The 26,478-nt window shown below is 39.2% G+C and overlaps 2 protein-coding genes across 4 annotated transcripts; one reads left to right on the top strand and one right to left on the bottom strand.

The window, feature by feature from the left end:
* Nucleotides 1-5,177: 5,177 nt before the first annotated feature.
* ZNF189 (zinc finger protein 189) lies at nucleotides 5,178-18,048 on the bottom strand. 3 transcript variants are annotated; one of them, XM_042912316.1, is made up of 3 exons: nucleotides 17,602-18,048; nucleotides 16,767-16,893; nucleotides 5,178-7,980 (listed from the first exon to the last, which is right to left on the bottom strand). In XM_042912316.1, the coding sequence occupies exons 1-3, from the start codon at nucleotides 17,632-17,634 to the stop codon at nucleotides 6,260-6,262; spliced, it is 1,881 nt and encodes a 626-aa protein (XP_042768250.1). In that variant the 5' UTR covers nucleotides 17,635-18,048; the 3' UTR covers nucleotides 5,178-6,259. The 3 variants fall into 3 exon arrangements, with proteins under 3 accessions (XP_042768250.1, XP_042768251.1, XP_042768252.1); XM_042912317.1 differs by having other exon boundaries at nucleotides 16,767-16,851; XM_042912318.1 differs by having other exon boundaries at nucleotides 16,767-16,848.
* A 129-nt stretch (nucleotides 18,049-18,177) lies between these two features.
* MRPL50 (mitochondrial ribosomal protein L50) lies at nucleotides 18,178-21,261 on the top strand. The gene is made up of 2 exons (XM_042912924.1): nucleotides 18,178-18,297; nucleotides 20,307-21,261. The coding sequence occupies exons 1-2, from the start codon at nucleotides 18,206-18,208 to the stop codon at nucleotides 20,692-20,694; spliced, it is 480 nt and encodes a 159-aa protein (XP_042768858.1). The 5' UTR covers nucleotides 18,178-18,205; the 3' UTR covers nucleotides 20,695-21,261.
* Nucleotides 21,262-26,478: the final 5,217 nt, after the last annotated feature.

Here is a 26,478-nt window from a genome sequence, read left to right as displayed (position 1 = left end):
GAAAACGGGGCCCAGGACGCTAAGGCAGTGGTCCAAGGTCACATCACCAGTAGGTGAGACTTGCAAAGTCCTCTTGGTTTGCAGAATTTGGGGTGGTGAAAAGCACCAGTTCTGGAGTCAGACAATCTAGGCTCAAACGTTGTCTCTGCCACTTCCTAGCCATGTGACCTTGGGCACATTATAGAACCTTTCTGCGGTTCAGTTTCTTCCTCTTCAAAATAAAACAAGTACAGCATTGCAAATTATTGAGAGATTAAATGAGTCAATACATCTCAATAACAGGTTCACATCCCTTATTATAATTTTCACAATTCTGAAATCCAAAAGGCTCTGAAAACAAAAATGTTCTCATAAGTTTGCAGCAAATTATTTGGTGGCAAAATGTGACTTGAGACTGTCACCTTTATTCCACTTGATGGGATGCAGAGAAAATGTGCCTGATTTTAGGTTCTGACTCAGACCCTGCAGAGGGAGTTATACAATATGTAGCATAAGCACTATATTTAATCTCTAAAATCTGAAAAATTCTGATTTCTAAAACGCATACACCCTCAAGGCAATCAGATAAAGAATTGTGGACCTGCCCTTAGAACAATATCTATCTCATATGTAGGGTAAAAATGAGTTACCTATGCTCAGTAGAGCCCAGAGGGCTCATGTAATGCTACCAATTCGCTAAGCCCATTTTCTAGAAAGGATGAATGAAGAGACAGGAGTAATGGCAAAGGTCAACACAGGCAGTCATAGCTCTTTTTTCATTAGTCAAATAAAGGTTTTTCTGGCTGTAACACAGTCTGTCCTAACCTCCTGAAATGGTTGAACACTCAATGCTGGGTATCAATCTCTAAACATTTATAAAATCAGTCAACAAGTATTCATTTAGCACCTACTGTATACTTGGTGATGTCGACACTACATGGTCCTTGTATACTTACCATTGAGATGAAGAAGACAAAGGTACAGTTAGGAAACAAAATGGTATGCAAAAATGTGCTAAATCACAGTGGCATAGGCTACATGCTGAGATCAAAGGGGCTTTATAAAGACAGTGGGATGAATTACAGACAGCTAGTTTATATGATCTTGGGGTCTTGAGACTCAATTTCCTCATCTGTAAAATAGGATTGCTGTGAGGTTAGCAATATTTTATGTATAGTACCAGATATATAAGTTGTGAACAAATATTATATTTTTTCTCTGTAAATTGGCTGTTGAGAAATGGTCAAGGCACTTGAGTGGGTGTGAAGATGAATTGACTGTATGTTGCCTAGAGTACAGATTGGATATGTTGAGGATATTGTCAGAACTTAGAAGAGTGAGGCCAAGTAGAGTGACACAGTGGAGGGGAAGGGGAGATTAGGCAGAGATATTATGGAAAGTCTTACCTTGAAGTAATGAGAAATAGGGACCTGTGAGTAATTTTTGAGTAGGGAATAACATGATAAAAGAATAGTGCTGAAAATTATTTTTTGGAAGGTAGAGGGTTGGGAGGATTGGGAAGGTGGGAAGCAGCTCAGAGTGTAGAACTGCAATCCAGCACAGGCCTAGACTCTAGGAGGAGGGGGGTGAGTGGAAATGACATCTTTTGCACTGAGGGAAACAACAGAAAACTCTCATGGAGCATTGCTATTTACCACCCTAATAAAGTGTCTTATTGCAACTTGACAGGCAAGTACTGGGACAAATAAAAATTCAAAATTCTTCTACCTCTGCTTCTCAAAAAGAAGCTTACATACATGTACAGACTTGGCTCTTTGAGTATGGTGGTGGCACAGTGAAATATAAAGCATCTTCTAAACACAGCACTAATTGTTCTGGCAGTTCAGAACAACCAGGGCTAGCTTGGCTGTAGCCTAACTCTTAGATGTCAGAGAAATCTATCCTGCCCTCTTAAAAAATTCAAGGTCAAACATGTTTCTGCAGACACTTCCAACTTTTCCTTGTCCTGCCCTGGTTTTCCCTGGGAGATTTTATAGGCTAAAGAAGTCAGAGTGTGCTTCTTTGTCTCAGGGATGAAATGACTATCATGTGATGTGACGATTTCTTAGCCATTGAACATGAGAAGCATGTTCTTGAGATCATGGCTTCTGCACAGGAACAAGGACAGGTAGAGAGATATGCACTATGTTTTATTTGTACAAAATGTATTTTGGCAAGTTAAGTGATTTTCCCCCATTCTTTTTGTTATGGAGTACATATGGCTTACTATTCACTTCCCAAAGTCTCCTTGAGGCTAAAGGACTGCTTGAAGCCACTATGCAACTAATACTTACAGTATTAACATAGCACCTGGCAGGTATTTAAAAATACGTTAATTGAACTTGAACCATTGGTGCACTAAAGTAAATGTAACTGTCTATTTTCCATGTGTTATGGTTATAGAGATAGCCTTAACTAAAAAGAAATCAACCTACCCCTTGGCCACCCACCCAAGGCCATAAAACACATTTGAAGGGGATCACGAAGGAAGGTGAAAGGTATTAAATACTGACTAGGAACAGTAATTTTTAAAAAATGATTGGAATATTTGGACTAGATTTTTAAAAGTTGAAATTTATTTTACAAATATGCTCAACTGGGTATGCTGTGTATGCCCCTAGATTTGCTGATGAAACCCTCCTTAAGGAAGGCAGATGAAAACAAAATTTTACCGGAATTAGAGAAATGGAGTACTGTAGTGATTTATTGATTTATTTTGCCACCAAAGGCTTTTACCTGTTTGTTTTAAATGTTATCCGGTTAATTTTATGTTTAAAATTGACTGGGCTAAGAGATGCTGGTAAAATACTATTCCTCGTGTCTGTGAGGGTTTCTGGAAGAGATTTGCATTTGAATCTGTAGACTGAGTAAAGATCAACTTCACAATGCTGGTTTGCATCATCCAATTCATTGAGGGTGTGAACTGAACAAAAAGGCAGAGGAAGGGCAGATTTGCTCTCTGCTTAAGCTGGGGCATCCCTCTTCTCCTGTCCTTGGACATCAGTGCTCCGGTTCTTGAGTCTTTGGACTGGGACTGAACTACACCACTGGCTTTCATGGTTCTCATTTGTAGATTGCATATCATGGGACTTCTTAGCCCTTATAATCACATTAGCTCAAAACTTTCTCCTCCTATTCAATTCCATATTGTCTTTTAAAATGAAGGCATCACAAGATCTGTTGTGTGTGTAGTTTCTGGAAAGGTACCCAGGTGAGTATCAGGTGTACCAGGAACATTTCAAGTGCCACTTGTGTTGGTTTAGTTGTGAAAATTCAGAACTGCACACTTAAAATAGTGTCCCTCCCTCTCTTGTGCATGCACACACAATTTAAATACAAGGAAAATGATATCACAGAATTATAGGCAGCATTAAGTCCTATCATCTCTTTAGCACAGCGACTCTATTCATCTGCCCTTGTTTACAGGCAGGCTTACCTCCTGCCACATTCCAATCACTGGAGGTTCGCTCTGTGGCTAGTAGGTCCTCTTACAGTTCTGTCTTCAGACACTATCCTTTTTTCTTGGTCCTTATCTTTTAGACCATCTATAGCATCATCTCCTCTTGAAAGCTTTACTTTCTCCTTCCCTCCTCTTCTGGCATTTCATGTTCCTGTTATTTCTATCATCCTCTTAGAAAACAACAGTGAACACTGCAGTAACCTTGCTTTAGAAGTTCATCTTTTTGGCTATGCTTTTTATAAGCAATGAATTGTACATACAATCCAGAATTGTTTCACTGCTACTGGAGTTTTGAGATATCATTCCAGGTTCACATCCAAGGATGTTATGTAATTTTTGTTGGTATATCTCATACGACAATGTCCCCACATTACAATGAGGCAAACAGCCAGAGCTTCTGCTAAGCAAGGTAACCATACACAAAACAGATGCAACTCCAGCAAAAAGCACAATGTCTTAGTGTGCATGCAAACTGCAAAGTATGAAGAATATACTTTGCATTAAGCTTTTCAAAATACTGAGAACAGGTATAAGAACCTCATTATTAGTTTAGACCATGGCCTCTGAACCACTAGTGGACTAGTAAAACGGGGGAGATTTACGGCAGGAGGATAACTGAGGCATCAAATGCACTTTCAGTGGCTTTTTATGCTTTTCATTGGGCTACAAACTGTTTTTGAAAAGTTAACTATATGCTATGAGCACCTAATTTGAATAGGAGAGTGCACAATTTCTACATGTATACCGTAACACTGACATTTACATGTGCACACACACATATTCTGAGAAGATTTAAGTTTGGAGGTGACATTCAGAATGTCTACAATATTGAAGAAAAGGAGGTTTTTTTCCTCAAGCTATTAGGAAGTTAGAATTGGAGTTCTGGTGTTTTGGAATTCCATATTCAGAAACTAAAAAAATTGTATTTAACCTTAATTGAACTAACCCAGGAAAGGTAACTTACAGGCACACCTCATTCTATTGGTTTGCTTTATTATGCTACTCAGATACTGCATTTTTTCACATATTGAAGGTTTGTGGCAAACCTGTGTCAATTCTATTGATTCCATTTCTCTAAAAGTATTTGCCCACTTTATGTCTCTGTCACACTTTGGTGATTCCTAGAATATCTCAAATATTTTCATTATTATGTTATGCTAATCTGATCAGTGATTGACTCATTCATAGCTTAGATGATGGTTAGCCCTTTTTAGCAATATTTTAAAATTAAGGTATGTACATTGAATTCTTAGACATAATACCACCGCACACTTAAGTGCAAACATAATTTTTATATGCACTAAGAAACCAAAAAATTAATTTGACTTGCTTCACTCCAATTATCTGCTTCATTGCATTGGTCTGGAACCAAATACACAATATCTCCAAGGTATGCCTGTAGTCACAGGTAGAACAAGTGAGAGCGATTTCTTTTAAATCTTGATCCTAATTTTTTTTTGAAAATTTTAAAAATGTTTATTTTTGAGAGAGAGAAAGAGAGAGTGCGGGAGGGGCAGAGAGAGAGGGAGAGACAGAATCTGAAACAGGCTCCAGGCTCTGAGCTGTCAGCACACAGTCTGATACAGGGCTCAAACTCACTCACTCAGGAGTGAGATCATGACCTGAGCCAAAGTCGGACCTGAACCGACTGAGCCACACAGGCACCCCAATTCTAATTTTCAAATGCAGTATTTGTTTGACAGGATAGATTTTGCACTAAAGTAATAAAGAACTCTTACACAAAGCAAAAAACAAAACAGGTTTAATGATTAGAACAGATGAATTAGTAGGTTTATATAACCATTAACTAAGGGAAACCCTAGAACCAGAAATAAGGATTTTAAAATTGCATGCAAAGTCTAGTTACCATAAAAACCAAAGCAATACCAAAATATCTCAGCTTCCTAGCATAGACTCCAGATATTTTTTATTTCCAACTCTTGGTAATCAAAATATGTACACTTTTGCATGCTACTGGTAGTGGAGGAGTAAGATTATTTGTATAGGACTACAATTATGTTTCACAGTTGGGAGGGCACATAAAGAAGTGTCTTCCTCCACTTTGTTGGGCCCATCTTAAAAAAAGGCACTCCCTAAGGTTCCTTGGTAACACCTTTGCTAGGTTTCTTAATTACTCACATAATCTTTACGTGTAAAATTACTGGTCCACTCATTTCACAGATCTGGGAACCACAAGGCATTGGAACTGCTTCTTTAACTCACATGCCAAAAAACTGGCTTTCTTAAGAAATGACCAAAACTTTGGAGAAGCAGTTAAAAAAAGAAAGGGAAAAAAAAAAACCAAAAAACACCTGGGGCTTTGTTTCCTTGAAAATGTAATCATATGCTTAATTACTAGGCTTTGGCATGCACAGCCAGACACATCATGGAACTGAAAGAACCACCATATAATGGTGGCAGAGGACTTTCTTGAAAAATTACGCTACTTTTCTACCTTCAGCTCCCTTGTACCAATGCAACTTTGTCCTTCTCTCCTTTTTAATTACAATACCAAGTGCTCTGAACCTGGGTTTGACCTCTCTGCTGAAAGATGTGTTAGAAAAGGATGCTTTTTTTTTTTTTTTTTGAAAAGGATGCTTAAATAAATTACTGAGTCTTTCTCTATGATCATCAAAACAAAGAGTAATGGAAGTCTTGAGCTGCCTGTGGGCAGTTGTCCACTATTCACAGAATCTTCAGAAACAATTTGCCTGACACCAAGGAGAATTTATCACTAAACCTGACTCATGTTGAACCATACTGAAACCGCACTTGGGTAGCTAGTCTCAAGTCAAACTGTGCTCGAACATTTCTTGACATTTATTGCATCCACGTAGAGTGCAATTTTTGATGCTGAATCAGAGATATGCGGCAATTGAAGGCTTCACCACAAGCATCACATTCATGGGTTTCTTGGGTTTTCACCTCTGCGTGGATCTTCTGATGGTTGACAAGGCTGCGCTGTTGACTAAAACTTTTGTCACACTTCTCACACTTGTAAGGTTTCTCTCCTGTGTGTATTCGCTGATGCTGAATAAGGCCTGAGTTCCGGCTAAAGGCCTTCCCACATTCATCACATTTATGGGGTTTATTACCTGTGTGAACACCCTGATGTCGAATAAGGTTACAAAGTTGACTAAAGCTTTTGCCACACTGTCTGCATAGATAAGGTCTCTCACCAGTGTGGATTCTCTGATGTTCAATAAGAAATGAGCTCCGACTGAAGCTTTTCCCACATACAGTACATAGATAGGGCTTTTCACCAGTGTGTATTCTTTGATGTTGTACAAGATGAGCACTGACACTAAAAGTTTTCCCACATTCATCACATTTATAAGATTTTTCCTTGGGATAGACTTCCTGCTGTATAACAAGACTGCAATTTGGATCAAAACTTTCCTTAGTTTCATTGTATGAGTAAGTCTTCTCTCTGGTGTGGATTCTCTGATGCTGAATAAGACCTGAGCTCCTACTAAAGGCTTTTCCACATTCCTCACATTTATGGGGTTTGTCTCCTGTGTGAATTCTCTGATGACGAGTAAGGTTGCACAGTTGACTGAAGCTTTTCCCGCACTCTTTGCACTGATAAGGTCTTTCACCTGTATGGATCCTTTGATGTTCAATAAGAAATGAGCTCCGACTGAAGCTTTTTCCACATTCAATACAAAGAAAAGGCTTCTCACCAGTGTGGATTTTTTGGTGTTGTATAAGGTATGTACTTAATCTAAAAGCTTTTCCACATTCACCACATTTATGGGGTCTTTCCCCAGTGTGAATTCTCTGATGTTCAACAAGTAATGAATTTCGACTAAAGCTTTTCTTACATTTGGTACAGTGATAGGGTTTTTCACCAGTGTGAGTTCTCTGATGTTCAATAAGGTGTGATTTCCAACTGAAGGCTTTCCCACAGTCACTACATTTATGGGGTTTCTCACCTGTGTGGATCCTTTGATGTTTAACAAGGCTCCTTCTCTGGCTGAAGCTCTGTTTACACTGATTACACTGATAGGGTCTCTCTCCAGTGTGGATTCTCTGATGTCTAATAAGGGTTGAGCTCACACTAAAGGTTTTTCCACAATAATTACACTCATAGGGCCTTTCCCCAGTGTGAATTCTCTGATGTTCAATAACAAACGAACTGCGACTAAAACTTTTCCCACATTCATTGCACTGAAAAGGCTTCTCACCAGTATGGACCCTTTGATGTTGAATGAAATGGGCCTTGCGGACAAATCCCTTTCCACATTCTTCACATTTATGGCATTTCTCTTCTGGGTTTGGTCTCTTACGAATAATGTTAGTGTTTCCTCTGAACATTCTCTGTTCCTGGGCCAAAGATTCCCTTGGTATTTCCCATAAGAAGATTCCTCTCTGTTTATCTAACCTACCAACAAGTTCAAAGGTTTCTCTACCTATGGGATCTTGATCAATTTCACTTTTGATTCTTGTAACTATTACACCCTGTGGTTCCACTTCTTCCTCAATTTCCTCAATTTCTTGTTTTACAGTTGGCTCCTCATCCTTATCTCTGTTTAAAACATCTGGAATAATAAATAGAAAATAGAAAATAGAAAATAGAAAGATTAGCCAGGCTCTTTGCTAGCAAGGAGAAATGCTTAGGAAAATAAGATTAAGATAAATCAATCCACTACATCTATAAAATGTGGATGATTACTTCACAGTATTGTTGTAAAAATTAAATTAGTTCCTATACATAAAGCATTTAAGACCATACCTGGCAAAGAATACAAGCTATGTAAATATTATTATTAGTTATCTGATGAAAAGTTTTTCTTAGAGAAGGGGTGTGAAGAGTATTGTTTTTTAACGGACCAAGCTTTGAAGTTTTAATTTTTTTTAGTAATCTCTACACCCAACATGGGACTCAAACTCACAACCCCAAGATCAAGAGTCACATGTTCCTCTGAATGAGCCAGCTGGGTGCCCAGAAAAGAGTGTTTTTATGAGGCAAATGATAAGTCAGTGGGGGTAAGCAGAGTTGGGAGGAAGGGCTGGTGATCAACAGAGAATTATGCAAGGTAAGATGGGCCAACAATGAAATAAAACAAGTAGTGGTGTGATGAATTAGTCTGTCAAAGAAGAAAGGATGACACAGGAAGAAAACAGTAGGTTCTGGGAAATTTGGAATGAAACAACATTGCTGGAGTGTGAGTAGATTAAGTAACTGACAGAAAGGAACACAAAATGATGTTGAGAAAGATAAAAGACAAAAACCAGGAAGCAACAATTAATAAGAATTTACTTATTAAATAAAAAAATAAAAATAAAATTAAAAAAAAAGAATTTATTTATTGCAATCAAAAGCATGCCAGGCATTGTGTAATGATTCAGTATGCAAAGATAAGACATGAAACTTCCTACCAAATAAAATGAATGACAAGTATACTGGGGAAAGAAAATAAAATGGTAAAATATTAAGTAAAGCAATTCCTGTATCAAGAGACAAAACAGCTTTAAAAAAAAATGGGTTGGAGTGACATGGAGTCTATGATATAGAATGACAAAAATAAATACAAAGGAACACAGTCAAGGTTAATGAAAGAAACAGGGAAAAGCAGTGTGTGGTAACCTCACCTACCACAAATCACCCCACGTTCTTCAAGTATACATGATTCTTACTCTTCCAAAGATGTAAAAGCCACATTGGAACCATCTGGTTCCAACTGAGAGTCTCTAAGACATCTGAGAAATGAAAATCTTGCATGTGTTAAGGAAAGATAACATAATGGTCTACGATGTAAACAGAGTGGCATATAGAACACTTAAGTCTGCCTCTGACTTCTTTCTTTTCTCTCTTGCTTTCTGCTGGATAATTCCACATATTTGGTTGATCACTACCAAATATATATTTGGCCCTAAACAATTTCCTTTTTTAGACTTCCTCTTTTCTCTTAATTTTCTAACCTTCTACCTTTGGAGTCATCTTCGAATTTTTCTTCACTCACTTTAAACCAGTCATTAAGTTATTTTATTCCAAAAAGCCTTCTCTTATTCCTCTAAGAAACTAGTAGAAACTTTATTTTTGCTTATACTACTTACAGTATTCTCTCTCAAATTCACTTCACTGGACTGCTTTCTTTCACACAATGAAAAAGGATCAAAGAACTCCCTCAACTTTCTGCCCCCTTCCTATAAAATTATATGCAATGGCACATGAAGATCTATCCCATTCCTATCCAAGCTGAATTCATCTACCTTCTCTTTATCCCACTTGTCTCTGAGTGTTTGTTCAATTATTAGCATTTTTCCCTTTTTCTTCCATCTGTATTCTCCATTGTCCAACATATCAACATGCATACAAATATGCTCAGCATACAAATATGTCCAACTATATCTTGAACTTGAAATCCTTCTCTTAATGAAATCCAAATTTGTGAAATAAAATTTTAACTGTAGCTCTCCATTTCCCAACTATGTTTTCCATGCCCAACATCTTCCCATTCAATCTGTTCTATAACCTACTGTGAAATCTGGCTTTGGTTTCCAGCATCTAGAGATGCTTCTTATGAAATCACCAATAACTCTTGAATAACAAATACAATGAACATTTTTCAGTCCTTTATTCAGCAGCATCTGACACTGTCGATTATTCCCATTTTGACACTATCTGTTTTTGGTTTCTATGCTGTTATCGTATTAAGTTTCTATGCTGTTGTTGTATGCTATATGTATGTATTGTTGTATGTTGCATTTTTCTAGTCCCCTCCCTACTTTTTCTTTGGCCTTTTCTAAAAAATCTCCTTCGTGTATTTTTCTTCCTTTGTCAACTGCTGTTTGACAAGGTTACTGTTACCAATAATGTTTACATTCCTTTCTTTTAAGCTTATTTATTTATTTATTTATTTATTTATTTATTTATTTATTGAGAGAGAGAGAGAGAGAGAGAGAGAGAGAGAGAGAGGAGAGATGAGACACAGAATCCCAAGCAAGCTCTCCACTGTCAGTGCAGAGCCTGACAGGAGGGCTCAGTCTCACAAACTGAGCTCATGACCTTAGCCAAAGTCAAGAGTTATATGCTTAACTGACTAAGCCACTCAGGTGCCCCACCCATGTTTACATTCTTACCTTGCTCTATATTCATACTCAGGATATCGCCACTTACATGCCTCAAAAAGGGCTTGCAATTAACATGATCCTCATCATCTGCTGTCATGTAGGTCTCTACCTCTAATTATCTTCTCTTAATGGGCATCCTCATCCATTACCCAAAGTAGAAAATCATCCTAGATTTCTCCATTTTTCTTTTTGTTACCCAATCACCAAAACCAAAGATCTGACTCTCTAGTATCTACCCTCTTCCCATGTTTTCTCTGGATGATGCAAAAGCCATCTAATAATCCTTCACTCTAGTCTTTAAGTTGCCCCCACACCATACCTACTGCGCTGCATCCAGAGAGATGTACAGGAAATGGAATTCCAGTCACATCACCACCTGTAGGTTCACTAGTACTCTATCACCTCTAGGATCAAATCAAAGCTCTTTACATTATGATACTCAGTGCTTCACAACAGGTTCTCTAAACCTCAAGTCACCCTTCTACCCACTTTCTCACACTGGAATTGGGCAAATTGCTTATGTTAATGTTTTATACCATTTCATTGCATATCTCGTTTACTAAATGTCCCCCAGCATTGTTTACCTGGTCAACTCTTGGTTGCTCTTTAGGACTCAATTCAAAGCAACAGTTCCTCCACAAAACCTTCACTAAGTCCACTAGACAGATTAGGTGTTCTGTTTTTTATCACCAGTCCTCATCCACAACTGTATTACAGCTATTACTTCACTGCTGTTTTAACTGTTTGTGTTCGTCTCTTCTATGGGTTTGTAAATTCCTTGTGAGAAGGGGAAGTCTCTCTTAATGTTTACCCAGTGGTTACTGTTCCAGGGGTTTTACTCAAAGGAGTAAGACAAATTCTTATTTGCAGACAATATGAATGTCTAACTAAAATTTCTAGAAGAATTAAGTGAAATATAATAGCAACATGAAGACTAAGCTATAAAATAAATACTGGTACTTACTACCAAGGATAACCAGTTGGGAAATATTATAGAAAAATAAAATATGCTTTTCATGATAACAAAACCATAAAACCTATGAATAAATCTTACAAGAACTGTACGAGATCCACAGAGATAAACCATAAACTTTTTCTGAAGGACTTAAGACAGATAAATAGAGTCAACCAAATTGCTAAAGAGATTCAATATTATAAGGATCTTAATTCTTCCTAAAACAATCTATGAACCCAATTGTATTCCAATCAAAATCTTATGAACTAATTAAAAACCCCAATGAATCTAAATCTCAACTGGAAGAATGCAGAAAACTAGCTAAGTGTATCCTGGAAAAGAATATAAGAGAATGATTTATCATGCTAGATATAAAATGCAATATATTGCTAAGTAAAATAGAGATGCTCTGGCACAAAAATAAACAGGTCAAAGAGATAGGTAAAGAAAACAAGTGACTTCAGTCTTGTACACAAAGCAGCACAGAAAGGACTATCTGTGAAATCTGGGCTTGTTAGCTATAATCACCTTCTGAGGTCTCTGCCATGCTTGTCTTATGTTCCCATCCTGTGATCATAGCTAATTTGTCTAGAGTACCGCTGACTCAAAGTGCATCTCTCCCAGGAATTTGGAATTAAAAATGAAATATGCAGTTATTCTGAACATGACAGAATTGTAACCTATCAACTCAGAAGCTATAGGGACAAAAGCATGTGGATATGAGGAGGAAAGACTAATCTACCAAGGAGAAAGAAACAAAATGCAAGGGTTAATCACTGACTTCCTGAGCGCACCAATTTTTGGGTTTAGTCCTTTTCTGATATCCAGTTGCAATCATGCTTATATATCCTATGAGCCACCTATGTCCCTACAGTAAGTTCTCTTGTTGGCTTAAGCTAGTTTGAGTTGATTCCTATAATCTTTAATCCGTTTTAATAATATGCTAGCTGAGAAGAGAGACAAAAAGCAAGGAAATGGTAAAGTGGAAGTGGCTAAACTTTAGGAAAGAACAAGAGTTACCACACATTTTCTAAAAAGGGCCAGACAATAAATATTTTTAGCTTTGTTAGCTAAAAATGGTCTCTGCTTCAACTATTCAACTCTGTCACTATAGCGTGAAAGTAGTGTCAGATAATACACAAAGGATTGGGCATGTCCATGTTTCAATAAAACTTTATTTATAAAAATGGACAGTGCCAGATTTGGGCTGTGGACCATAGTTGCTAACCCTAGTATCTAAAAAAGTATAAAAAGAACAGTTTTCTTGGTAAAAGAATGACAGAATGGGGAAGACTTGCATTCTTAGCGCTAGCACAGTGCTTGATTAACTATTTATTGAATGGATGAGTAGTTGAACAAATAACTGAAAAGAGACTATAATCAAAGAACTGAAGCAATGAGATTAAGGTCTTACAGGTACAGCAATTCCCAATTCTGTCAAGGTCCAATAAGGTTCAAGCAGACTGAAAAGGAGTCATTAAAATTAAAGAAGTCCAGTTCATTTCAAAGAACTGAGATCAAGCTGTCAGCTGTATTATCAATGTTGTTACTAAAGTTTTTAAGTAAAAATCAGCATGGAAAGGAGAAAGGTATTAAATAAAGGACCAAAATTAAAACTGGAAAAGTATTGTATTAAGTAAAGCAGCAAGATGAAGTGCAGGAAAACACTATATTAGAAAAGTTAAGCGGGCACCTGGGTAGCTCAGTCATTTAAGTGTCAGGCTTTGGCTCAAGTCATGATCTCGCGGTTCGTGATTTTGAGCCCCGCACTGGGCTCTGTGCTGACAGCTCAGAGCCTGGAGCCTGCTTCAGATTCTGTGTCTCCTCTCTCTCTCTCTCTGCCTCTCCCCCACTCATACTATGTCTCTCTCGTTCTCTCAAAAATAAATAAACATTAAAAAAATTAAAGAAAAAAAGGTTAAGTAATTGTGATTTTCATCAAGGGAATGGAGACAGAGTCTACAGAGGAAGATGAAAAGATTGTGGAGGGAGAAAGAACTGATAAAAAGCTGTAGTTCAGCTAAAATGAGAGCCTGAAAGTAGATCACAGATGGGCTCACTGCCATGCCTTCATCCATATGGTACTCACATTTTACAGTAGTAGGGACAGGCAAGACTGGGCATTTGCCTGGTTCTATCAACCAGGATACCATATGTGTGGATAAAGCTGGCAGTGACTCAGAGACACCATGGCATATTGGGAGAAAAAAATCAGCAGCTGATCTGGCTAGAGACTGAAGTGGTGTGCAGGAAGTAATAGATGATGTTAGAAAGCTAGGCAGGGGCTATTTAGAGAGGCCCTGGTAGGTAGGACAAGAAATTAAATTTTTTATTAAGCTCTCAGGAATCTGAAATTGTAACCAGTTAACTAACAAAATCACTTTGGTGGCAGTGAATAGAATGTATTAAAAGAAAGGGAGTTGGAGGCAAGAGGCTAGTTTATGGGCTAATGCAATAATCTGTTCAAGAGGTACCAATCTTTTTCTTGTTTTTATGTTTACTTAATTTTGAGAAAGAGAGAAAGGGAAAGATAGTGTGTAAGTGGGGGAGAGAGGCAGAGAGAGAGACACACACAGAATCCGAAGCAGGCTCTAGGCTCCAAGCTGTCAGCACACAGCCTGATGCAGGGCTTAAACCCACAAACTGCGAGATCATGACCTGAGTCAAAGTTGGATGCTTAACCAACTGAGCCACCCAGGAGCCACAAGAGGTTCTGAGTCTTAAGTATAGTAATTCAGTTATACAAATATTTAAAGGCATATAATATATACCTGGTTCTGTGCTAAGTGCTGGAGAAATCAAATGAAAAAATATATAGTTACCATCCTCATGGAGACCAGTCTGGTTAGAGAAATAACATAAAGAATGACTAGAGTACAGTCATTTGATAAATTGATCGTAAACTGTGCATACAGTTGAGAAATTCAACAGAAGTGCAGCACAGTGCAATACATGGCAGCACAGAGAGGAGTACTTAATTCTGAAGAGAAGGTCCTTGAGATCTTAATGGTTATTTGAGACTGGCCAGGTGTGAGTTATTTATGTGGTCTTCAAAAGGAGATGCCGAAGATTTTGGAGCTCTTAGAGAAGATAATAGGTATGATGACGATAGCAATCAACATTTATACTATACTTAGTACATGCTAACCAGTGTCCTAAGTGCTTTACACATATTAACTCAGTTAGTACTCACAGTAACCCTAAGAAGTAAGTGCTATTATTACTGCCATTGGGTAAAAAAGAAACAGGCATGGAAAGGTTATATAATTCACCCATGGTCACAAGGCTTCTAAGTGGTGGAACCAGGACTTTTGCTTAGGCAGTTAGGCTTCAATTGCTTCTCTTAGGTAGAGATAAAGATCTGGGACTCATCACAGTGGTAGGTGATGACCTGACTGCAGATAAGGTTCGCCAAAGAAAGCATGTAGATGGAGAGGAAAGCAATACAAGTAAGCAATAAAGAACTTCAAATACATAAAGAGAGGTGAAATAAAATAAGGTCCAAGTGTCTATTCCATTTGACAATTAGGCTATTAAAGTAGAATGCTAAACAATTTAAGGGGAAGGGTAGAGGCAAGAAAAGGGGCTTAGAGATAATGGTAGGGAAAGTAAAGAATATACATTAACTACTCTTACAAAAACTTGGCTGTAAGTGAACAAGGAGCAGGTTACAGGCTCTCTCAAGGGACAGCCACTCCCCACCCCCCCCCGCCCCCCCGGCCCTACTTTCCCCAACTGGAAGAGTCATAAACATACCCATCACCAAAATAAAGGTACCAGAGGAGAAGGAATAGAGACTGAAGTTGTAAGGGAAAAAAAAAAAAAAAAAAAAAGATGACGGATAAGTTCTTGGAGAAGTGAGGAAAAAGGAGCAGACCTAAGCGTACACACGAGGGGCAGAAAGTTAGAGTTCATATTCAGTGGCCTCTATCTTCTCTGTGAAACAGAAAGTGAGGTCTACTACTGAGTGATGGACCCAAGGAAAACTTTTTTAAGTTTTTGGAATGGTCACTAAAGGGAAGAAGAGAATGAGCAAATCAATGATAAAAAATTGGCTGAGATGTAAAAACCCACTGGAGACTATTAGAAAAGCCATGCATATATCCAGGGCATTAATCCTTTCAGTTAAACAATTTCCCCTGCTGTGCTTGGCAACTCAGGAGAAAAAGCTGATTTTATAACCAATACAGAATATGAAGTTTGCAGAATGGGTAGAGCACAATGACAAGGTGTCAAGAGAGCATGCTGGTGATAATTCATATGTAGGTCCATGGAATAGATGAAGAAGAGGTGAAGTTAGAAGAGGACTGATAATCTGGGAGGAAAAAGGAGAAATCAAGGAACAAGTAGCACGACTGGGAATAAGCTGGTTTGGGAGGAAATGAGTAGAAGATGTAGAAGCGTAAGAAATTGTAGTAAGCTCTACATGGGCAGAGATCATGTCTGTTTTGGTCACCCCTGTTTAGTTATGGTCTAAGATAAAAACAATGGCTGAAGAATTTTCAAAGACTAAGATACTGGGGCTTAAGATTTGCCTGCCTTGACAAAATTGAGGGTTGATCACTGATGTGACTTGCTGAACAAAAAAGGAAAGCAAGGTTCCTGAAGACAACATGGTCAGGATATAGCCAGGCTTAAATAATGGCTGCATCACTGATGGCATAGGTTAGCATAGAGAGATTCTGAAATGTGACAAAATCTACGTGTGACAGACCAAACAATGTTGGCAGATGACAGCAGAAGAGAACTGGGTGGGTAGAGCAAGACTGCTGAAGCCTCCAAAGGGAGATTTTGTTTGAAGGGTTAAAACTAACGCTTTGGGAACAATACTGAAAAGCCAGGAGAATAGTAACTTCTCCCTTCCAGCCTTGAGACAAAGGATAGGGAAAAAGGAGGATGTGGGAGAGTAAGCAGCCTCTGCCAGAGAAGTGGTGTCCTTGGGAAAGTGCCAGTTTTCAGTTAAGGCCAGGAGGGGTAAGGAACATTATGTGAAGAAGAACAGGGGCTCCAGAAGGCAGAGTGAAAAGGGGTGGGAGGAAAGCAGTGGGAGGATGAGCCAGGAGGGAAAGTGCAGAGCAGTATGGGAATGAGATTATGAAGATAAGAAGCCAGAAAGGCTTGTATTTTGGTTTTTGCAAGGACACTACAGATGAGAGTCATGGAAACAATTAATGGCCAAAATGTTTGAATCTGAACTTTGGAACAAAGCGGTACTCGTGGTGGTTCAAGTGTTCTCAGGGTCTGATTTCTTATAGCTTCTTAGATATTTTAATCAGAGGAACAAAAGATTCTTACCCAGTGAGACCAGGTTTCCATAATTCTCCATCATGACATCTTTATACAGGCTTCTCTGAGCTGGATCCAGATAATCCCACTCCTCCTGGGTAAAAAACACAGCCACATCCTCAAATGTCAGCAACCCCTGAAATAGTACGATTTCTGTAGTCAGTTCTTGTTGTCTCAAGGACAATTCTACCACTGAAAGCAGCCGAAGCAATCACTTTTCAGAGCCGGGTAGTCTAGGAGGAACATGATTACCCAGAGATCCAAATGGGGCCCAATTCTGTATCAGACAAGCACCTCCAACTAGAGGGCAACTGAACTGGATCCTGGTCGTCAGTAGTGATGGTCCTAAGGATAGAGCTTTTCTGGCTGAATCATTATACCCTAACACTTTTATTTTAGTAAGTTGCCCCAAGGCCTCCCCAAGTTTCCTGCACCTCATTGCCCGGCTCCATCCAACTCTATTAGCAGTGGCTTGAGACCCTGTTCAATTCAATTGCAGGAAGTTCTCTAAGCGTCTACCTGGGGTCCTAGCTTCGTGACAGGCGCACAAGACACAGGGAAGAGTCAAAAATGGTGCCTCATCTGGAAGAACTCACAAATGAGAGCGCTTGTTTGCAGCATTACTAATTTTCTTCAGCTAATTTATCAAGTCGCTCTTGAAGGGCCAAGTGGGCGATTTGGTCGCGAGGCGCAATCCGGACCACTACGGAGTACTTCCTTGCACAGCGCTGGCCTTAAAGACCACGGTCGTGGGGTTGGGGGCGGGGGTGGTGGGGCAGGGTGGGTAGCGCGGCCTAGCTCCAGTAGTGGCCAGAGAACGGGGATACCCATAGGGGCGACTTACCTTTGGCTCCGGCGGGGGGCTCGGGGAGGCCATCTCCAGGACAGAAAATCAGGACGGGAACCCGGGAAAGCCGCAAGGAAAGGAGCTTCTCGTGAGGCCTACCCGGCCGTTGGAAATTAGGCCCCACGAAGGCGAGGCCTCCAGGCTGGGTCTGGCCAGGTCCTGCCTCGGTCCCAGAGCGGTCACGACCCCAGCAGCATATCAGACCCACTACTTGGTTGTCCCCCAACTCCAAATTCCCTCCCCACTTAGCTGCGCAGCCTTCCAGGCCTCACTAGAGCCTCCTCCCAGTTGCCAGTTCCTCCTCCTTTCAGCCAAGGAGCGCTATGACCGCCCGCCCCCGGACCAGAAGGCGTCACCCGGAACCTTCCCGGGACGCCCCCCAACTACAACTCCCGTCGTGCTCTGAGAGCGCGCCTCGGTCCAGCCTCCGCCGGCAAGACCCATCGGACTACATTTTCCGGCGTGCAAAGCGGGAGGGAGCCTCTGGGGAGGCTTAACAGGAAAAAGGGAACACCTATCACTAAGCTTACACTTGATTGGCTGGTCTTGGCGCGTCACTGCCGGCTGGGGGCAGAGCCCCAGCCGGTAGCTCTCCTCCGAGATGGCGGCGCTGTCAGTGTCTGGCGTTACCAGAAGAGGCCTCACGTGGATAGTCTTAGGGGCACCACGCAGAGAATTTTGGTCTCGATTCAGGTAAAGCGGAAGGTTAGATGGTGGGTCTCGTTCAGCGAAAGTGAGAGAAACTGAGGAGGATGAAAGGACGAATTCAAAAGTGGGAGTTCTGCTATTAGGACGGTACCCTGGCCCTGCGCCTGACTTGGGATAGGACGAGAAAGTACGTTAGGTTCTGAGTTCAGAGGCTTCAGCGCGGGTGTCCTTGAGTGGTGGGGCCCAGTCTTGGCCTCAGTTTTCTCATCTTATAACGGAAATGCCGCCCCCTTTCCCTTCCACTTCACTCGTTAGTGTAGTAAGCAAACAGTACTGACCATGTGTTCCAGGCACCGACTGTGGTATCAGGATACAAGTGGTTCGTTTGGAACGAGTAACGTGGAACATGAACGTGAAAGTGCTCCGTAAACTAAGTGCATTTGCGCGGGGTATTTCTTCACAAGCTAGATTCAGAAATGAAGCGTGGCCTCCTCGTTTTGTTCGTTTGTCCATTCATTGATTCATCAACAGATAGTTACTAAACGCCCTCTCAGGCCCAGCATTTCCCTAAGTAGGTTACAGCAGTGGAAGCAAAGTCCCTTCTCAGAGCTTAAGTGCTCTGGCATATGGGGAAACGGTGGCCCCATAGGAAGTATTTTGCTGAAAGCAAGTTAATGGCACAGCTGGAACCCGTCTTTGACTCTCCATCTACTGCTTTTCCCCAACACGGGGCTCAAACCCACAAACTGCGAGATCATGACCTGAGCCGAAGTCGGACGCCCAACCGACTGAGCCACCCCGGCGTCCCTCTTTTCTTTTCTTTTCTTTTCTTTCTTTTTCTTTCTTTCTTTCTTTCTTTCTTTCTTTCTTTCTTTCTTTCTTTCTTTCTCTTCCTTCCTTCCTTCCTCCCTCTCCCCCTCCCTCCCTCCCCTTCCTTCCTTCTGTACTTCGTCCTTCCTTCCCCCCCCCCCCCCCACACACATCATTCATTTCTGGTGCCTCCCAATTTTTGTAGTGATGACCAATCCCAGTCAGATACCAGCTCCATGGAAAACAAGAGTGAATAATATTTCATTAAGCACTGAAATAGTGTATTAGGCAGATTTCCTCACGTTGGCCCATGTACTCAGTAGTAGTTATCCAAGCAGTTTTCAAAGGACCCCAAATCAATAAAACAGGTTTCTGTATTCCGGAGTTTATAATCTGGTACAGTGGTTCTTAACCAGAGATAATTTTGCCTATCAGGGGGCGTTTGGCAGTGTCCTTTGGTTATGACTGGAGCATAGGAGTGCTCCTCGCATTTACCCTGCCCTGGGTAGAGGCCAGGGATGCTGCTGAGCATCTTACAATTACAGGATAGCCTCCTACAACAAAGAATTATCTGGTCCAAAATGTCAAGTGTTTGGGCTGAGAAACCGTGATCTAGTAAGAGAAATAGAATGTAAATAAATAAAACTCTGGTACGATGACGTGTGCCGTGAAAGCAACATAAAGCGCTATACTAGATCAGAGGAATTTATAGTTATATTTGGAGAAATCAAGTAAAACTCCTTGGAAGAGAACAGTTCTGTTCTAGGACTTAAAGTAAGATTTCAATAGGCAAAGATGAAATTGGCATCTCCTGTAGGATGTAACTTGAGGTAACACATGGCCTCAGGAAAGTGGGAAACAGAATGTAGTAGTTTAGTGTGGGTAGGGCATGGAGTGTTTATAGTAGATTTGTAGGACATGAGGTTAGAGCGGTTGGTTGGGTTTGGAAACTGGGAATCCCAGACAGGCGATTTACCTCTTTACGTGTTCTTAGGAATTCTTACAGCATGTGAAATCTGTAAGTAGCTTTTCTTTTCTGTCTGTATCAGCTCAGTTCAACTCTAAGCTTCCAAAGGCAGGCACCTATCTTATTCTTCTCTCTACAGTGCCCAGAAGAGTAGTAAGTGTGCAAATTATTGGTTGATTTAGATAGATGGGTAAGATTAGGTCTGGTGTTTGTCAGTTTGTCAGCTGCATTAGTGCAGTTAACCAGAGATTCACATACTTGTTTTTGACCATTCTAGAAAAGAGAAAAAGCTAGTGGTGGCTGAGACACTAGAAGAAGTGAAGAAAGAGCCTATTTTGGTGTGTCCACCCTTACGAAGCCGAACATACATACCACCTGAAGATCTCCAGAGTCGTTTGGAATCTTGTGTCAAAGAAATTTTTGGTTCCTCTGTCGGTAACAGTTGGCAGGATGTGTCCCTGGAAGATGGCCTTCTGAAGTTCAGTTTCTTGGCACGTTTAGCTGATGACTTGGGCCATGCAGTGCCCAACTCCAGGCTTCACCAGATGTGCAGGGTCAGAGATGTTCTTGATTTCTATAATGTGCCTATTAGGGATCAATCTAAATTTGATGAGCTTACTGCTAGTAATCTGCCTCCCAATGTAAAAATCACTTGGGGTTACTGAGCAGAAGAGGAGCTCGTTAAGATCATTTTGTCCTGAGCAAGGGGGCTGGTTATTAATTAGACTTTTGATACGTTACCATGTGAAATGCTATCAGAACTGTTCTCTAAACCCACTTTTTCTGTGGAAGGATGAATTATCTCTTTTTCTCATCATGAATTAACAAGTAACAAGATTTTCTTTTTTCATGTTTGCTGGAACTTTGTTTTTTTAATGGAATCAAGTCTTTAATCATGTATGAAAATTTCCTTCTTTGGAGGACACTGTAATTAAACTTGGGTTTAAGATACAAGGCTATTATATGTTCACACATGGTCTTTATTTTTTACGCATAAATTAGTAGATGCAAAAACAGGTTTTAATCCTGTTAGGACTCTTAAACCTAAGGTGGTATTAATTATGTATAGTACATATACAAATAAGGAAACGTAGATATGTATAAAAGAAATGTAAAAATCTATGTACAGCAAGTTGTTTCTTTCATTGCTTTACTACAAGAGTAAAAATAGTAGAAAATGATACTGTTCATTCTAGATTAATCTCTTTTGGAATTAAAGTAAATTTCTTGAAGAGTGTTGTGTATTTTTAAATTTTTTAAAGGTGAAATTTGTGGGTTGCCTGAATGTCTCAGTCGATTAAGCATCCGACTCTTGATCTCAGCTCAGGTCTTGATCTCAGGGTTGTGAGTTCAAGCCCCACGTTGGGCTCCATGCCGAGTGTGAAGCCTACTAAAAAAAAAAGTAAAATTTGCTTTTTTGCCTTATCATTTCCTTAATTTAAGTATTATAAACGAAAGAATATATATGCCAGCTATGAAGTGCTGTGATTTTTCTTAAAAGAGATATGCCAGCTTCTGTATCTAAATGAATATGCTCTTCAAAGGAGATGATGTTTATTTCAAAACCTTTATCTTTTCTGTAACTTTTTATTTTTTTTAATTTATATTTGAGAGAGAGAGAGAGACAGCACGCAAGCTGTCTGCAAGGGGCAGAGAGAGAGAGAGGAAGACACAGAATCCAAAGCAGGCTCTAGACTCTGAGCTGCCAGCACCGAGCCCAATGCAGGCCTCGAACTCCCGAACTACTCCCGAACTGTTAGACCGTGACCTGAGCCAAAGTCAGTCAGTTAACTGACTGAGCCACCCAGGCACCCCTTTTCTGTAGCTTTTTAAAAGCAGCTTTGAATACCTATGGGTATCCACTAGGGCCGTAAGTCTTTGCAGACTTTGGTGTACTCAATTTGTGGAAATAACTCAAATAGCAAGTTACCAGACAGTTCTGAATTACAGATGTTAGATGAGGAAGTGATTAAATTAGGGATTATTTTTGTTTAGACTTTAGATAATGGCTAGAGAGTAATAAGAGGAAGAAGGAATTTCTTATATTTTACCTTGACTACTTACAGTTCTGAAAGAAAAGTGACAGGTTTTAAACAAAGGAAATTGCATTTATTTTCTTTCTCGGGATGACTACTTTGAAGAGGGCAAAAATCATGTGGGTGTATAAATTCTGGCACATTAGAAAAATTAGTTACATTACAGTCATGCCCAATAAACATCAGCAGATGATCAGGTTTTTAATAACCTGTACATTAAAGAGTTTTTCAGAAGTCTGGAGTATCAGAGTGTCTGGAGCTTAAATATCAGAGCTATTATATACCTTCTATGTGAGAGGGTTTCAGTATGGAAATATTTGAATTTTACATACAGGATTTGATCATTTCATTTCCCCCACAACTTTTATTTCTGATCTGGAGACAGGAAAATGTATAAAGGGCATGATGGAAGTAATGGATGATAAAGGCGGTTTGAAAAAACAATTGGTTTCAGCTGGAGAACTGTAAAACCAGGCTTCTCATGAATGTAAAGGCAGAAGAAATTCTTTGTAGACTGGAGCTGTGTTTCTCAAAATCCAATGTGCATACAAGTCACTTGGTGGTCTTTTTAAAATGCAGATTCTTATTCCATAAGTCAAAAGTGGGTCCTGAGCTTCTGTGTATCTAAAAACCTCCTAGGCAATGGTGATAATGTTTTGAGTAACATGGCCCTAGACCCTAGTATTGAAGTGGGAAAGTTCCAACTCTGAAGCAGCAATCCTGGAAAGTTGAGCTACCAGAAAAGATAAACTGCACATCCATCAATAACTCTAGAGGGCGTCACTGTTCTACAGTCCAACACAATAAACATACCAGAATAATGACCTTAGGTTTTCCTGAAGATTAAGTTAGGTTTGCTAACTTATTCACTTAAGTAACCAAACTTGATATAATTCTAAAAGGTTACATTTGTAAAAATTAAGTGATTGCTGTATAGAAGGAGTTGTCCATTAATTTTACTTAGTTGGATCTTTGAACTCCATAAATATACTTACAAAAACCCTGATGATAAAATATTCAGGGTTAATAGAAATAGTCTTGTACAAACAATATGTATTTTAAGCCACATAAGTAGACTTCTCCCTCTCCTTTTTAATTTTAATGTCATTTTTCTGATTATAAAAGCACATTTTTTTAAAAATTTGGGAAAGACAAAAAATACCATTTCCATCTTACTGCTCAGAAAATCACTTAATATACTAGTACATTTTTAAATGAAAATAAACTTTTCTCCTGTATTTTAAAATTTACTGTGACATTGTCCCCCTGCTCCCTTCACTCTATGAGTGTTTCTACATTTTAAAAGTCCTTAATAAATTTGATTAATAATGCATTATTCCATAACTGGATGTTAAGTACAGTAGTCCCTTCTTAACCTTGGGGAGATGCATTTCAAGCCATCCAGTGGATGCCTGAAACCCTGTATAGTACTGAACCCTATATATACTATGTTTTTTCCTATGCATACAGACCTATGATAGCTTAATTTATAATTAGGCACAGTAAGAGATTAACAATGACTAATAATAAAATAGAACAATTATAACAATATGTTGTAATAAATGTTATGTGAAGGTGGTCTCTGATGGTATCTTATTGTACTCACCCTTCTTGTGATGATGTGAGATGATAAAATGCCTATGTGATGAGATGAAGTGAGGTGAATGATCTAGGTGTTGTAATGTAGCATTAGGCTACTATTGACCTGATTTACATCAGAAGGAGGCTTATCTACTTGGAGACTGGGGATGACTGCAGGTAACTCAAACTGTGGAAGGTGAAACTGTAGCTAAGGGGTAGGGGTGGGAGGACTACTGGAATTATTCAACCAATATTCTATTACTGGATAATTAAGTTATTGCCAGTTTTTTGCTTTTATTCTTATCTATTTGTTTTAATCTGGCTTTTTTATAGTTGAGTATTGGTCTGCCATAAAACTCCCTTTTACTCAGAAATGGAAATCATTCCACTGTAAATTTCTTGACTCTGAACCTAGGAATGGGCAACTTGGTCCTGCTTCCGTGTGTGTGTGTGTGTGTGTGTGTGTGTGTGTGTGTGTGTGTGTGTTTTAATAAATATTTATTAATCTCAAGTCATCCTTTTGGCAATATTTTTTTTTAATTTTTTTTTTTTAACGTCTATTTATTTTTGAGACAGAGAGAGACAGAGCATGAACGGGGGAGGGGCAGAGAGAGAGGGAGACACAGAATGGGAAGCAGGCTCCAGGCTCTGAGCCATCAGCCCAGAGCCCGACACGGGGCTCGAACTCACGGACCTTGAGGTCGTGACCTGAGCTGAAGTCGGATGCTCAACCAACTGAGCCACCCAGGCGCCCCGGCAATATTTTTTTTTTACGTAAGCTCTACACCTAACATGGAGCTTGAACTTAACCCCAAGATCAAAAGTCACACTCTACTGACTAAGCCAGCCAGGCCCTCCTGTCCTACTTCATTTGTAATCCATTAACGTGTGTTCTTGTGTATCTTAAAGTATAAAGTGACAAGTACCTTGAACTCAGTCATACCTGCACACATGAGCTTTATCTTATCTGCAGTTACTTTTCTATATCATTTTTATTAGTTTATTTCACAGTGCAAAAGTTCTCAAGTTTTTACTTGAATGATTTCTAAGTTGTCAAAGTAGTTGGCATAAAGTTTTTATAATATTCTTTTATTTTCCTTTTAATGTCTATTGGATCTGCAATGATAAGCCCTCTTTCACTTTGGTATTTGTTATTTTATTCTTTTTATTTGACCAGTCGGGCTTGTAGTTTATCAATTTTGTCTGTCTTCTTAAAGAACTAAATTTGTCTTTGTTAATTTCTTTCTGTTGTTTATTTTCCATTTCATTGATAATATGCTTTTCTTATTTCCTTTCTTATATTTACTTTGGGTTTACTTTCCTCTTTTTTTCTAGCTTTTTGAGGTAGACTTGGGTCATTGATTTTAGAACTTCTTTTCCAGTATAAGTCACTAAGATGATAAATTTCACTTTTTAGCTTTAGCTTCATCCTACAAATATTTTCATTTTACTTCCATTATCATTCAGTTTAAAATATTTTCTAATTTCTGACTTCTTCCTTGACCTGTGGATAATTAGAAGTGTGTTTGATTTTCAACTATTTGGGAACAAATAAGAAATAACATATTCTGGATTATTTTATTGCTTTCTAATTTAATTCCATTGTGGTCTAAAAAAGTACTCTCTGATTTCAGCATTTTTGAATTTGTTAAGATTAATTTTATGGTGCAGTGTATGGTTTATCTTGTTAAATATATCATGTGGGCTTAGTGTTCTATAAATAGCAATTAGGTCAAGGTCATTGATAGCATTGTTTAAATTTATGCCTTAACTGATTTTTGCCAAGTTATTCTATCAATTGCTGAGAAAGGAATGTTAAAATTTTTAACCATGATTATGGAATTGTTTATTTCTTGCTTTAATTCTGTCTCAAATTTTGCCTCATATATTTTGAAATCCTTTATTAGGATTTATGATTTTTATGAATTTGCCATTTATTTTTATTTTTTATTTTTTTTAATATATGAAATTTATTGTCAAATTGGTTTCCATACAACACCCAGTGCTCATCCCAAAATGTGCCCTCCTCAATGCCCATCACCCACCCTCCCCTCCCTCCCACCCCCCATCAACCCTCAGTTTGTTCTCAGTTTTTAAGAGTCTCTTATGCTTTGGCTCTCTCTCACTCTAACCTCTTTTTTTTTTTTTTTTTTCTTCCCCTCCCCCATGGGTTTCTGTTAAGTTTCTCAGGATCCACATAAGAGTGAAACCATATGGTATCTGTCTTTCTCTGTATGGCTTATTTCACTTAGCATCACACTCTCCAGTTCCATCCACGTTGCTACAAAAGGCCATATTTCATTCTTTCTCATTGCCACGTAGTACTCCATTGTGTATATAAACCACAATTTCTTTATCCATTCATCAGTTGATGGACATTTAGGCTCTTTCCATAATTTGGCTATTGTTGAGAGTGCTGCTATAAACATTGGGGTACAAGTGCCCCTATGCACCATTTATTTTTTTAAGCTTATTTATTTTGTGGGAGAAAGAGTGAGAGAGAGTGCACATGCCAGCAGGGGAGGGGCAGAGAGAGAGGAAGAAGAGAATCCGAGCAGTTCTGACAGCAGGGAGACTGATGCAGGGCTCAATCTCATGAACAATGATATCATGACCGGAGCCAAAGCCAAGAGGACACTCAACTGACTGAGTCACCCAGGTGCCCCAAACTTGTCATTATTATTACTTTTTATTTTTTATTTTTTTTTAATTTTTTTTTTTTAACATTTATTTATTTTTGAGACAGAGAGAGACAGAGCATGAACGGGGGAGGGGCAGAGAGAGAGGGAGACACAGAATGGGAAGCAGGCTCCAGGCTCTGAGCCATCAGCC

This window comes from Panthera leo, chromosome D4, assembly GCF_018350215.1.
Source record: "Panthera leo isolate Ple1 chromosome D4, P.leo_Ple1_pat1.1, whole genome shotgun sequence".
Lineage (NCBI taxonomy): Eukaryota > Metazoa > Chordata > Mammalia > Carnivora > Felidae > Panthera > Panthera leo.
The sequence above is the reverse complement of the archived record's forward strand: the minus strand, read 5'-3'. Positions and strand labels throughout refer to the sequence as shown.